We start from the raw sequence: 14,687 nt of genomic DNA on the forward strand, positions 1-14,687 counted from the left end.
CTTAGTTCATCATTTTATCAGAAATACAAACACTGTCATTATATGCTCTTTTCTTTAACTGTGCTTCATTCTTTAAGACTTAGATATTATCTTATTGATCTTTCTAGTTATTTTATGTTTATTAATTGTATATATTTCAGTCCTTGTGAGCACACTTGATTTATTTTACTGTTCCATTTCAGTTTAGCCTACTAGACACATAGTAACTATTCAGTAAAATTCTCACTTACCAGTATAAAATAAGTGAGCTTTCATTAAGATTATTCTAGAGTACTTGATACTTCATTGGTATGAAAGAGTAAAACCCTTTTTACCTGAGTACCTATCTTACTTTTGGGGAGAACTTTCTAATTGGAGAAATTTGACTGGTATTTGGGAATTCTTAGTTAAATATCTATGTGCTATACATGCATATATGGGAATTTTATATTTTCTCAGTATTTTATTAAGTAACCATAAAACGGACTGAAATAGTTCATTTTCCTTTTGAGATGAAAGTTTTGATCAGTAGGGACAGATTGTTCCTCTATAGGTTCTTTAGCAGATAGGAAGCAGATGTGGCATTGGGAGGAGACTGCTAGGGGAAGAACAAAAGTATGAGTAATCTGGAAAACGATTAAAGTCAAATTATGAGTTAAATGTCAGCCTTTGGACCAAAACTTTTCCATGCTCGGAACTTTGAAGAGACAAGCAACTGAGTGTTCTTAATAAAGGAGAGACTGTATTTAAAAGCCAGTACTACCCCACTATATTTAGTGTTGTATTTACAAGTGTTTTTGTTTTTTAACAATCTGATTTAGACTTTCTTTGGTTAGGTAGGATATAACCCTTCATTAGCCTGTATTTGTACTTAAGGAGTCTGGTTTTATTTGATTAGAGAATGTCTTTAAAATCATATGCACTTTGTACATTTCTAGGAATGTCTGGCATGTTTACTGGTCACATGCCTTGCAGATGGAAATGAAATTTTGTGAGGAATCTTCTGGATCAAATACGAATCTATTTTTACTTTAATAAAACTATTCAAAGCATAAAGACTTCAGTCTGGGTGTAAATGCTAGCTGCTGATCTGGAAAGGGTTGCCAGGAAAGTACCTGCTAAGGATTGAAATGATTTTCCCATTCCTAGTGCCTCTTTTTTGGTTGTGCTTGAATTACAGACATAAACCAGATGGGCATGAACAGGTCTTCTAGATCTCTGAAGTGCTTCATGATGAGTACATTCCCTAGGCATAATGTTTTCTCCTATATTCACTAATGTGCTTTACAGTATTTGAATTCAGTGAAGATACTGTTTAGTTTTGTGTTTAACAGCACCCATTTAGAAATTATTAGACTAATTCCATTCTCCAGGGGAATACTTGAGAGGTAGAGCTGGGGACAGTTATAATCATTTCAATTTAAAATTATACCTGCAATAAGAAATAAATCATAGACTCTCTGCAGTCCAGTTTGTAAAAAAATAGTAAATAACAATAAAATTAGAATATATCTACAATGAATGAAGTTTTCCAGCTTCTCTGTGCTTCTGGACATATTTTTCCACTTTTTATTGCATCTACCTAATTAGTGACAGATATCAGGTCATAGTGGTCTTACCTGGTCATAGCTTACAGTTTAATTCTGTTCAGATGTGTTGGGCCACTGAAGAAAAATGCCCTTCAACATAGAAGAGCTATGTTGCCTCTGCTTCTCACATTAGTTAATATCTTAATGTTGAAATTAAGTTATCCCATCCTGTGGTAGTTGGAGGAAAACGTAATGAAAGCCTTTTGGAAACATGTGCTAATAGCCACTGGCCACCAGTGTAGCATAGTGTTCCTCATAAAGGAGAGCTGATAGAGGAAAAGGTGATCTGTCAAACATGTATTTTTTAATACTTTAAGTTTCTTTGTAAATCAATTTATTGAGATATAATTTACATGTAATAAAATGCACCCATTTTATGTGTAAAGCTCAGTGAATCTTGACAAACTATACACCCTTGTAATCACCACCTCAATCATTAACCCGAGAGAGAAACCTGAATGTTTTTCCAGACTCCTCTCTTCCTCACACCCAAATAATGACTAATTTCTGTTCATACTACTCTCTGAATTTCTGTAGAACCTATTCCCTCCTCTTTACTCTCATAGCTACTACCGTAGATATGCTTGACCCTTACTTTTTTCACCTCTATTACTTACTGCAATCTACTTTATAACTGTTTTTTTACTCTTTAACTCTTTTTTCTTTATGCCTTCCTTAATGTTACTAAGTTATGATTATTCTAATCACATTAGCCCCCACCTTGCTTAAAATCTCATGATGACCCTTCACAGTTCCCATTCTCAGTCATCAATTTCTAAGTAAGAGACTGGCTCATAGTGGCAACTGCCTTGATGACTTAATCAGTTATGGAATGTGCATGGAGAAGCAGATTTGTGAAGGGAAGGTGATGAATTAGTTCACTTAACAATGTGAAGGGGTAAAAGTTTGCCTTGTGTCTCAGTTTTAAAGTTATCAGAAGCATTTTATTTTATTCTAGCTTTACATAAAAAACTATGAGGGAAGGAGAGAAGCATCTTTCAAACGTTCATCTAAAACACCATAAACTGTTCTGAGACATTTTATATTGATGAAAAAAAGAATTTTATCAGTGCTAAGTAGGAAAAATTGCCATGTTTGTTCTTGTTTATTTATACTCAAAGCGATTACTAAGTCTAAATGCATGAACACTCATTTTATTTGCATATACTAGCCTTTTAAATAGTGCCTTCCCTAATTCTCAACCACGTCTCAAAAACCATAATGTGTATATGAATTATGAGATTTACCTTTTAGATTGGTAAAGATAAGCTCTGAGGTAAAATAATTGATAGCAGAGTATCTCTACCTTGAATGGGAGGAAAACATAGAAGAAATACTTAAATATGACAATAAAAAAGCATAATGAACTTTATTTTTGCTACAGATATCATCTCAACCTTAATTGTCAAGCATATAGGTTATTTTCTATACCATAAATATTCTATATCCTCTAGTTTTTCTTAACACAGAAAGATATTTAGTATAGTTCCTAAATATAAGTAAAGTAGTCCTAAAGTACTTTTAGGCCTGTTTACATTAGTTATTTGAATAGTCATTAAAGAGAGTGATTCTAATTTAAATGAGTTGTATCAGTCTGCTCTGGGGTATTATTTAGAAAAGTGATTATTCCCTTCCTTAAAAAATGAAAGTCCTTAAAAATTAAAAATAAAACTACCATGTGATCCAGCAGTTCTTCTTCTGGGTATTTATCTGGAGAAAATGAAAACAGTAACTCAAAAAGATACAGGCACCCCCATGTTCATTGCAGCATTATTTATAGTAGCCAAGATATGGAAACAACCTAAGTGTCCATTGATGGATAAATGGATAAAGAGAATGTGACACACACACACACACACACACACACACACACACATGCACAATGGAGTAATATTCAGCCATAAGAAAGAATGAGATCTTGCCATTTGCAACTGCATGGATGGACCTTGAGGGCATTATGCTAAGTGAAATAAGTCAGAGAAAGACAAATACCGTATGATCTCACTTATATGTGAAATCTAAAATAAATAAATAAAATGAAATACCAAGCTCATATATATATAAAACAGATTAGGTAAGGGGTGGGTTAAATGGGTGAAGGGTGTCAAAAGTACAAACTTCCACTTATAAAATAAATAAGTCATGGGGATGTAATGTACAGCATGTCAACTATAGTTAATACTGTATTTCATATTTGAAGATTGCTAAGAGAATAGATCTTAAAAGTTCTCATCACAAGAAAAAATATTCTGTAACTATGTATGGTAATGGATGTTAACTGACTTAATCATGGTGAACATTTTGCAGTATATACCTATATTGAATCATGTGTATACCTGAAATTAATACAGTGTTGTATGTCACCTGTACCTCAATAAAGAAATGAAAGTCCTGATCAAAATCCCAGCAAGCAAATATTGACAAATAGATTCTAAAGTTTATATGGAAAAGCTAAGACCTAGAATAGCAACATGATACTGAAGGAGAACAAAGTTGGAGGACTGACACTAACCTATTTCAAGACTTACTATAAAGGTACAGTAATCAAGGCAGCATGGTATTGGTGAAAGGATGGACACATATATCAACGGAGAATAATAGAGGGTCCCAAAATAGACCTACACAAATATAGTCAAGTGATCTTTGACAAAGGAGCAAAGGCAATTCAATAGAGAAAGAATAGTCTTTTCAATAAATGGCACTGTAACAATTGGATATTCATATAAAATTGAATCTAGGCATAGACCTTATACCTGTTGCAAAATTAACTCAAAATGGATTATACCTAAATATAAGACACAAAACTATAGAACTTCTAGAAGAAAACTTAAGAGAAAATCTAGGCAATGTTGGGTTTGGCAAGTTTTTAGATACAACACCAAAAGCATGATCCATGAAAAAGAAAATTGATAAGCTGGACATAGTTAAAATAAAAAACTTCTGCCCTGTGAAGGATGCAATTAAGAAAATGAAAAGGCAAGTCAGACTGGGAGAAATATTTGCAAAACATATATCTGATAAAAGACATATTCATGATATGACAAAAAAACTCTTAAAACTCAACAATAAAGAAACAAAGAACCCAATTAAAAATGGCCCCAAGAGCTGAAAATGCAGAGAAGGTATACCAGTAGCAAATATGCATATGAAAAAATGCTCAACATCTTTGTCATTTGGGAGTGCCTATTAAAACAATGAAACTGCTACAGACCTATTGGAATGAATAAAATTTTTTTAAAAACTGACAAATATGAGATGCTGATAAGAATGTAGAGCCAGTAGGAATGCAAGATGGCACAGCCACTTTGGAAGACAGTTTGGTGTTTTCTTAGAAAGCTAAACATAGTCTTACTGTACAATCCAGCAATTGCACTACTGAGTGCAATTCAATACCCAACTGAGATGAAAATTTATGTTCACACAAAAAGCTGCATATGAATATTTAAGCCACTTTATTCATATCACTGAAAACCGGAAGCAACCAAGATGTCTTCAATAGGTGAATGGACAAACTGTGGTACATATAGACAATGGAATATTATTACTCAATGATTTTTTTAAAAATAGAAGCTATGAAGCCACGGAAAGGTACAGATGAACCTTAACTGCATACTGCTAAGTGAAAGAAGTCAATCTGAGAAGGCTACAAGCTATAATATATGATTCCAACTATAAGAAGTTCTGGAAAAAACAAAGCTATATAGACAGTGAAAAGATCAGTGGCTGCCAGAGATTCAGGGAGAGAGGACGATGGTTAAATAGGGGATTTTTTAAGGCAATGAAACTATTTTGTATGATACTTTCTTGGTGGATACATGACATTATGCATTTGTCAAAACCCATAGTACTTTACAGCACAAAGAGTGAACTTTAATGCGTATTAAAAAAATAATTTAGGAGGTTGGAGGATCCCAGGAAGAAATGAATATAGACTATGACAAGAGATTGTAACTGTATTTCAATTGTATGGAACAACCTTCTTGAAGGTATGATGAGCAGGGAAGAGTGGGAGGGGAAGGTGCTGACCTAAGTAACTTTGGAAATGAGTCTGTAAGACTAGATGCAAAAGGAATTACACATTATCATTATGCTTTTGTTAATAAAGTTATTTCCCATGGGGGTACAAATTGAAAATTCTGACACCACTATACATATATTCTGGAATTAATAATTAACTAAATGGATGAGAGATGGTGGGAGCCAGATTTCTCCTTGTTGGAGTAGGAATTTACAGATAAGTAAGGGAAAGAAGCTAGAATGATCCCTTTGGTAATAGATTAGAGTTGGAGACATCAGTTTGAACTCATGGTTAGCTTAATGTACGCACAGATGGTTTCATAGAGAAATATCGATATACGTATACGCACAGGTTGGTATACACACATATATTTCCTTGCTCTGTCATCAGAGGGCCTAAAAGAAATGACACCTAGTAGTAAATAGTACACCTAGCCACTAGATCTTTGTTTCTAATGCCATTCCCCAAAAAAGGGAATCATGGCTTCTTGAAGAAATGGCTGATTCTAGGACTGGGGTAGGAAATATATGAGTCTAGAGTATCTTATAACGCTAGAAAGTAAGGAAGTGCCTACAAAAACAAAAAATCCATGTATTTAATAGGGGTATGTCAAATGGACATAGGAGCCAGCTGAAAGAGATCCAATGGCCAAAGCTGGAACAATTTGAACAATAAAATAAGTAAACTAGTACTGGATTATAACCCAAAGAATGAAATGAAATGTCCATGAATCAAAACTGATATAAATAAATACACAGGGAAAAGACAAACTCCCTGGGAAGAAGAATTCCAAATAAATTATGTAGATACTGTGCCCTCAATGAGAGGAAACTGAACTTCCACTCCTTAAGTATGGGCTGCACATAATGACCACCTTCCAAAGAATTCAGTAGGGAAAGAAGGGGAGGGAAGAATAACTTTACGTTGGAGAAACCTGACAAACACTGTTTCAGTTAGGTAATCAAGGTCAACTTCAACAGTGATAAATCATATTAGTTAATGGTATGTACCATAACCCTAATCTCATCATGAAAAAAAAAATCAGACAAATTTCAGTAGAGGGGCAGCCTGCAGAATAACTGATCAGTACTCCTCAAAACTGTCAAGATGATCAAAAATAAGGAAAGTCTAAGAAAATGTCACAGCCAAGAGGAGCCTAAGGAGACATCACAACTAAATGTAATGTGGTATCCTGGATGGGATCTTGGAACAGAAAAAGGACATTGTGTAAAACTAAAGAAATCTGGATAAAATATTGACTTGAGTTAGTAAGAATATATCAATATTAGTTCATTAATTGTAAAAAATGTACTATACTAATACAAGATGTTAATAATCGGGGAAACTTGGTGTGGAGCATGTGGGAAGTCTGTACTATCTTCTCAATTTTACTGTAAATCTAAAACTGTTCTAAAAAATAATGTGTATGAAACAAAACAAAGTACTCTCTGAAGGTCTCACAGTAATCCAGTGGTTTCTGTCTTTCCTGCAGTTTTGAGAGTGTTTGCTGCCTTGCTGATTCTACTTCTCTCTCAGACATCACTTTTGATGGCAATCCAATAGCTCAAGAGTCATGGTACAAGCACACTGTCCTTCAGAATATGATGCAGCTGCGCCAGCTAGATATGAAGAGAATCACGGTGAGTGAGAACTCTTCTAAACTGCTCACCATATTGTTTTAGTTAGCATGGGTTAGAACATTGGGTTGCATATTCTTTGCTTGAAATGCTTCTTATTTTTAATGAACTATGGATTATCATGACTATATACTTCATAATTATAATGACAAGTTTTTTACCTCCTATCTGTATTCCCAATTTCATTGAATTAAATTCCTAGCCTTCTTTTAAAGTTAGTCATCATGCTTGTTTTTCATTCTTGCTTAATATCCAGCTAATAATTTACTTTGAAATAAATGAATAAGAATTTCGTTGATAAGTTATATAGTGTAATGGTTAAGAACAGGGATGCTGGAGCCAGACTGCTTGAGTCTGCATCCTGGCTTGACCATTTTCTAGTCATATGACCTTCGACAATTTACTTAACCTTTCTATCTAATTTTCCTCAAGGTAAAATGGGGATCATAATTATATTATGTCATAGGGTTGTTGTCAAGATAAAATGAAGCACTAAACCTTAGAACAGTGTGAGGCTCCCAGGAAGCATAATAGGGAGCTATCATTATTATTATTATTATTATTATTATTATTACTATTGATGCTATACCTCTCAAAGTAGCTATCTCTTTTTTTATTCATTCTGTCTCCATGGTAGACATTTTCTACACTTAGAAGTTTCGATATGGCTCCTGATCTAAGTGAAATGCCGCATGTAATAATACCCCTCCTTTTAGGTGTACAATGCACATTAGCATACTTTAGGGTCCAAGAAGTTCTGTAATAAACAAACTTGCCTTAATTTGTTTCATTGCATCCCAAATTTATTTGAACATTTTATTATCTCAGAAAATATCTGTTAATGATCTCATTTTGATAATCTCTGACCTAGAAAAATATCCTAAACCTCCACTGTTTTCTTACTTCTAGACTCTGCTAATTTTGATGTGGATTCTTTTTTTTTTTTTTGGCACACCTCACAGCTTGTGGGATCTTAGTTCCCCGACCAGGGACTGAGCTTGTACCCTTGGCAGTGAAAGCTCGGAGTCCTAACTACTGCCAGGGAATTCCCTGATATGGATTCTGAGTGATCAGCTAGGTTTATTCAATTGCCAGTTGACTCATTGCCTGTCCACTGGTTTCACACTGTGGGCCATTCACATTTCTACCTCAGCAATATTATGGACATCTAAGGTGGCTAACAGACAAAGTGTTGGTGAATTTGTAAATACCAGCAGTCTTCTGGGGTTCTACCTCTCTCTGTTCCAGTGTAGAGGAAAGGTTCTTTGTCCTTTCAGTTTGTTTGGATCTATACTGGCAACTCTTTCTTGTACTTTTACCCTTATTTCCAGGTCTTTCTTAATTAAGCATCTTTGGTACTTCTAATTGATCTCCTGATGAGGTTGCAAGGAACAGGGTGAGAAAAGAAGCTAACCAATTAAATAAATTAGTAATTATATAGTATGTTTCTCATGTGAATTTATGCCAGTCTTGTCAACTCAACTAATGTACATCGTCCTTGAGGGCAGAAGCCATTCTTTGTCTTCCTAGCTTGATACATGCAGATGTTCTATACATGTTTATTTCCTTTCCTTCTCTATCTCACACAATGCTGAGAATGTAGTAAAGTTCAGTAAAGCCTTGTTTGCTGAGTAAAGTTTACCTACTTCCATGCCTTAAATAAAGGAGAACAATACTGTCTATAATTACTGTCCTTGTACATTCCCTAGGATGTGTTTGCTTGGTAAGGAAATGAGGAAAATCACCTGGGATGGGAACAGGGCCAGCTCTTCTGCTAATACAGAGCAGTAATCCTTGCACATCTGCTCTTCCACTGTTTAATTTTAGAAATTAAAAAAATTTTTAATGGAAATAATCTCAAAGTTACAGAAAAGTTATAAGTACAGGACAAAGGACTTTTGTTTCTGAACCATTTGAGAGTAAGCTGCTGACTCAATTCCCCAACCACCCTGAACACTTCAGTATGTATTTCTTGCGAGCAAAGACATTCTCTCATGTAAACACAATATAACCAACAAAATCAGGAGATAAACATTGAATAATTGCTCATGTCTAATCCTTACACCACATTCAAATTTTACCAGTTATATTAATAATGTTCTGTGGGGCAAAATGATCCAGTTTGGAATTATACGTTGCACAGAGGTACATTTTATTGTCATGTATCTATTGTCACCATTTTTCAGGAACAGTTCCCTAGTCTTTCCTTGACTTTCATGACTTTGACATTTATGAAGATTATAGGTCAGTTATTTTGTAGAATTACCCTTAATTCGGGTTTTATTTGATGTTTCCCTACTGTTAATTATTTGTTATAGATTTCTGGCATAAATATCACAAGTGATTTTGCATTCCTCTCACTGCATCCTGTCGAGTGATACGTAATTTATATTTATCTCTTTATTGATGTTGTTCACTTTAAGATGTTGTCTGCCAGGCTTCTGCACGTGCAGTTATTCTTGTTCCCTTTTCTTTTGGTGTTCTGAGACTCAATTTCCAACGGGGTGGAGGCAGGGTTCCCCACAGCTCCAGTGAGAAATTCTCAGAACACCATCTCAGTGTCTAAGAATTCAATTCAATTCTGACACTGTCTACCTGGGAGATAGCACCAGATTCCACAGGTTGAGGACTCAGTCCTATAAGACTACACACACACCCTTCTCCACCTCCCTCCCCACCACCAGACGCCAGTAACAAGTCCAGGTTGTTAACTGTACTTCCGACCCCCTGGCTATAAATCAGATGTTCCCCAAACCCCCCTCCTCAGGTTCGATTAATTTGCAAGAGAGGCTTACAGAACTCAGAAACATTTTACTTACTAGGTCACCAGTTTATTGTAAAAGGATATAACTCAGGAACAGCCAGATGGAAAAGATGCATAGGGCAAGGTATGTGGGAAGGGACACGGAGCTTCTAAGCACACCACTCTCCCCAAATCTCTAGGTTTCACCAGCCCCAAAGCTCTCTGAACCTGTCCCTTTGGAGTTTTTGTGGAGGCTTCATTACATAGTCATGATTGATTATATCATCGGTCATTGGCAATGTCTTTTTTTAATATAAATTTATTTATTTATTTTTGCCTGCGTTGGGTCTTTGTTGCTGTGCGTGGGCTTTCTCTAGTTGTGGCGAGCAGAGGCTACTCTTCATTGCGGTGCGTGGGCTTCTCATTGCGGCAGCTTCTCTTGTTGCGGAGCACGGGCTCTAGGCACGCGGGCTTCAGTAGTTGTGGCACATGGGCTCAGTAGTTGTGGCACGTGGGCTCAGTAGTTGTGGCTCACGGGCTCTAGAGCGCAGACTCAGTAGTTGTGGTGCATGGGCTTAGTTGTTCCGTGGCACGTGGGATCTTCCCAGACCAGGGCTCGAACCCATATCCCCTGCATTGGCAGGCGGATTCTTAACCACTGCGCCCCCAGGGAAGCCCAGCCATTGGCAGTCGATTCAACCTCCAACTCCTCTTCTCTCCGTGGAGGTCTGGGAGTGGGATGGAAAGTTCCAACCCTCTAATTGCCTGGTTGGTTCTCCTGGGAACCAGCCTCCATCCTTAGATGGGGTCCAAAGTCACCTCGTTAACAAAACAAAAGACACCTTTATCACTCTCCACACTTAGGAAATTCCTAGGGTTTGGGGAGCTGTGAACCAGAAACTGGGATGAAGACCAAATATATATTTCTTATAATAAGTCACAAAATTCCATACCTCATAAAAATTTCAATTTATTAACTTATTCATATTGGTATAGACTCATGGTGTTCTGTCTCACCTTTTGTTTATACCTTTTTAGAAACTTTAGTTTGGAAAGAATATACCTTTTAAAAGACTTTCTATTAATTTGCCAACATGGGCTAGTGTTGACAAACACTAGCCCATGAGCAGGCCACCTGTTTTTGTAAATAAAGTTGTGTTAGAACACAGTCATATCCATACATTTATATATTATTTATATCTGCTTTGATGCTACAGTGGCAGAATTGAACAGTTGTTAAAGAAACTATATGGCCTACAACCCTAAAATATTTACCACCTGGCTGGCAAATTTTGCTGATACCAGTTCTATAACTATTTTCTCTTTAAAGATATCTTTTGATTAAGTTTTATGTAATTTACCATATGGACATTCTAGCTGGGGTGGATTACACAAATATTTAATGAACTTCTATGCACTGGGGCTATGGTTCCCCAAACGGCATGCCAAGGATACTGCAATGAACTCAGAGGGGCACTGTGGAATATTTATAATTTTCAAGCAAAACACAATGATATTTTATATCTGTGAGACACTGAGAAAATTACTAGCTTAAGGTAGCTTACCATTTCAACATTAGGTCACAGTATATTTCTCTCTATGGCATTATATCCTGGCAAAGCTGACCTTTCAGTGGTTGCGATAAAAGCAAATACCATGCCAAAATCAGTATAGAGCAGGAAATGAAGGTGACAGTGTCCAATCTAATTCTAGTGTTTGAGAACTTGTGTAATGCCTTACAGACACACACATTTCATTAGTAAGTAATTGTGGTTATTCAAGAATGGTATTTTTTCTTTAATTTAAGAGTATTATTTTTTCAAATGGCTACTAAGTTGCTAGAACATGAATACTTATTAAGTTGTTTACTAACTACTTAGTAAACAGAGCTGTAACATATTTCTTTTGACCTAAAGTCACCATGAAAAAATTCCTGAGACATTCTTAGGCACCTTGAACTGAAGTTTCTGCACTGGGATATGTATTAGACTCTAGAGATGACAAGATCAGAATCATAATTCAGACCCTCAAGTTACTTACAGTCAAGTACAGAGGCAGGCAAGATTATAATGCAAAATGACAAGTTAGTTAGATGAGCTCGATCAATAAATATGTATATGTTTATACACACACACACACACACACACACACACACGCACACGCGGCACGATGATATCAAAGAGCAGAGCCCACCTATGTCTACTGGAGAAACAGGAAAAGTTCCAAAGGAGAAAATACTTGACCTGAGACTTGACGAGGGGCAAAGAAGAAGGAGGATGTATCAGTGGAAAGTGTTCCAGGGAGAGAGAAGGCGAGCAAAATGCAGACGGGTGTGAGAATACAGCAACTGATAGCAGTTCAACATGGCTGTGCACTGACTGTACATGGGGGAGAAGAGCAAGAGGAAAAGGATGTATGACCAGCAAGGGCTGAGTCATGAAGGGCATTTTATGCCATAGGAAAGAGTTTAGATTTTTGTGTTGAACAGAGGAAATCCTTAAAGAGTTTTAAGATACTTAAATTGGATTAGTCTATTGAAAAGTTTATCTGAGTAGTAGCAACCCAGAGGATGAATTGTGGAGGATAGGATGGGTGATAAAGTGAGAAGCAGGGAGGTTAGTCAGGGTAAGAGCTTCTGGGGGTCTGATCCAGAGGAATGGCAAGAGATAATAAGATATCAAAAGATAATGTGGCTTCCTGGCCTCAATTCCTATTTTGCTTTTGTTATCTCTGTTAAGAAGAATGGCTTTTAGTCAGTAAAGAGAAGAAATAAATATTAATAAAGTGAAAGGAAAGCCTAGGATAGGTGAATAAAAAGTTTGAGTCCAGACCCATTTAGATCAGGGGCTGGCAAACTTCATCTGTAAAGGGCCTGTTAGTAAATATTTTAGGGTTTGGGGGCTATACAGTCTCTGTTGAAAACTATCCAACTCTCTCATTGTGATGTGAAAGCAGGCATGGCCAATACATAAATGAGTGAGCATGGATCTGTTCCAATAAAACTTTTTTTACAAAAAAAACGGTGGCATACTGGATTTGGCCTGTGGGGTAGAAGTTGCCAATCTTCAATCTAGAGCAATGGATAAGTGTAGTGAATAAATTGCTGGGCCTTTGAAAGTTACATCTGGCAAGCGGTATAGGATAGTAGAGTAGCTGAAAGATAAGATGAACTCTGGGCTTCCCTGGTGGCGCAGTGGTTGAGAGTCCGCCTGCCGATGCAGGGGACACGGGTTCGTGCCCCGGTCCGGGAAGATCCCACATGCCGCGGAGCGGCTGGGCCCGTGAGCCATGGCCGCTGAGCCTGCGCGTCCGGAGCCTGTGCTCCGCAACGGGAGAGGCCACAACAGTGAGAGGCCCGCGTACCACAAAAAAAAAAAAAAAAAAAAAACATGAACTCATCTGTCTCTTTATCATGGAAAGAAAAAATATTGTGACAGTAAACTTAAATGTAGATTATGAAAGAAATCTAAATTGGATTATTGGAAGATGGGTTGTGAGTACTTAAGGAATTGATCAGCAGGAGGCAGCATTAGTTCACAAAAAACAATTTGTGCCGTACAAAATTAGGTTACTATTTTAAATATTATAAACAGACCCTCTCAGAAGAGTGCTATAGAGAGACAGTGTTTTGTTATTTAAGCAAAACATTGGACAGAGTCTTTTATGATAGTGCGTTGAGTAAGTTGTATGACAACATGGTTAAGTGGATTTGCGATTCAGGTATACCTACGGAACAGAAAGTAATGGATTAACGCCAGCCTGCAGAGAAATCTGTACTGGCGTGCTGTGAGGCTTTTTCCTCAAGCTTATTCTCTTCAACATTTTTGAATGTTGACTAGTTGAGAACATTTATATTATTCTGATAAAATACGTAAATGACAACCTGGAAAAGGTAGAGATCCTGATGTACTGGTTGATCAAATCAGAATCCAAAAGTAGCTCAATAATCTAAAACAAGGTTTGGCAAGCTACAGTCTGTGGGCCAAATCCATCCCACAGCCTGTTTTTTTCTTTTTACAGCCCTCAAGCTATGAATGGTTTTTATATTTGTGAAGCATTGTGAAAAAAGAAAAAGAGTATGCAATAGGGATTTTATATGGATCACAAAGCTTAAAATATTTACCATCTGGCCCTTTACAGAAAAAGTTTGCCGACTTCTAGTCTATAAATTTAAGCAGAATTTAGCAAGATAAAAAGAGAGAAATAGAAAATTCTGGGCTTTACTTCACAACAACAAACATAACAATTCTCAGCCAAATGCAGTGTTTTGGGAAATGAGACTTAGCATATTTGAAAAAGACTTGCATTGGAATCGATAAGTTCAAATTGAGTTAATTATGAGATATGATTGTTAGAAGTTAATATGGTTTTAAACAATATTCATTTATAGAAATGGAGAATTCAGAAAACTGGACAATAGCCCCCTTTTTTTCTTTAATGGTCAAATTACACCTGAACTATTAGTTTTAGAAGGGTGATCACAAACTGGAAGTATTTCCAGAGAACCTGGCACAATTCGTTGACAAAGGAGAAGATATTACAGTAGTCTTCAAATATTTTTACAACTGTCCAGAAAAGGAGAGAATAGACACATTTGGAGGGGCTAGAAGAAGGACCATTGTATAGAAAATTCCGCCTCCCAGAATTTTTTATTTCCAAGGCAGTATTTTGTGAATGCAGGTGCTATTCTCACAGTTCTGAAATGGACACAGTGTCTAAAG

The 14,687-nt window shown here is 36.5% G+C and overlaps 1 protein-coding gene across 3 annotated transcripts in view; it reads left to right on the forward strand.

Moving 5' to 3' along the window:
• LRRC49 (leucine rich repeat containing 49) overlaps positions 1–14,687 on the forward strand; it is a 131,962-nt gene that overhangs the window by 71,597 nt on the left and 45,678 nt on the right. For all 3 annotated transcript variants that reach the window (XM_081227435.1, XM_081227433.1, XM_081227434.1), the window contains one exon: positions 7,079–7,226. In XM_081227435.1, coding sequence (XP_081083561.1) covers positions 7,079–7,226 — 148 coding nt within the window. The remainder of the gene's footprint in view (positions 1–7,078; positions 7,227–14,687) is intronic.

This window comes from Mesoplodon bidens, assembly GCF_964165515.1.
Source record: "Mesoplodon bidens genome assembly, chromosome: 3".
Classification (NCBI taxonomy): domain Eukaryota; kingdom Metazoa; phylum Chordata; class Mammalia; order Artiodactyla; family Ziphiidae; genus Mesoplodon; species Mesoplodon bidens.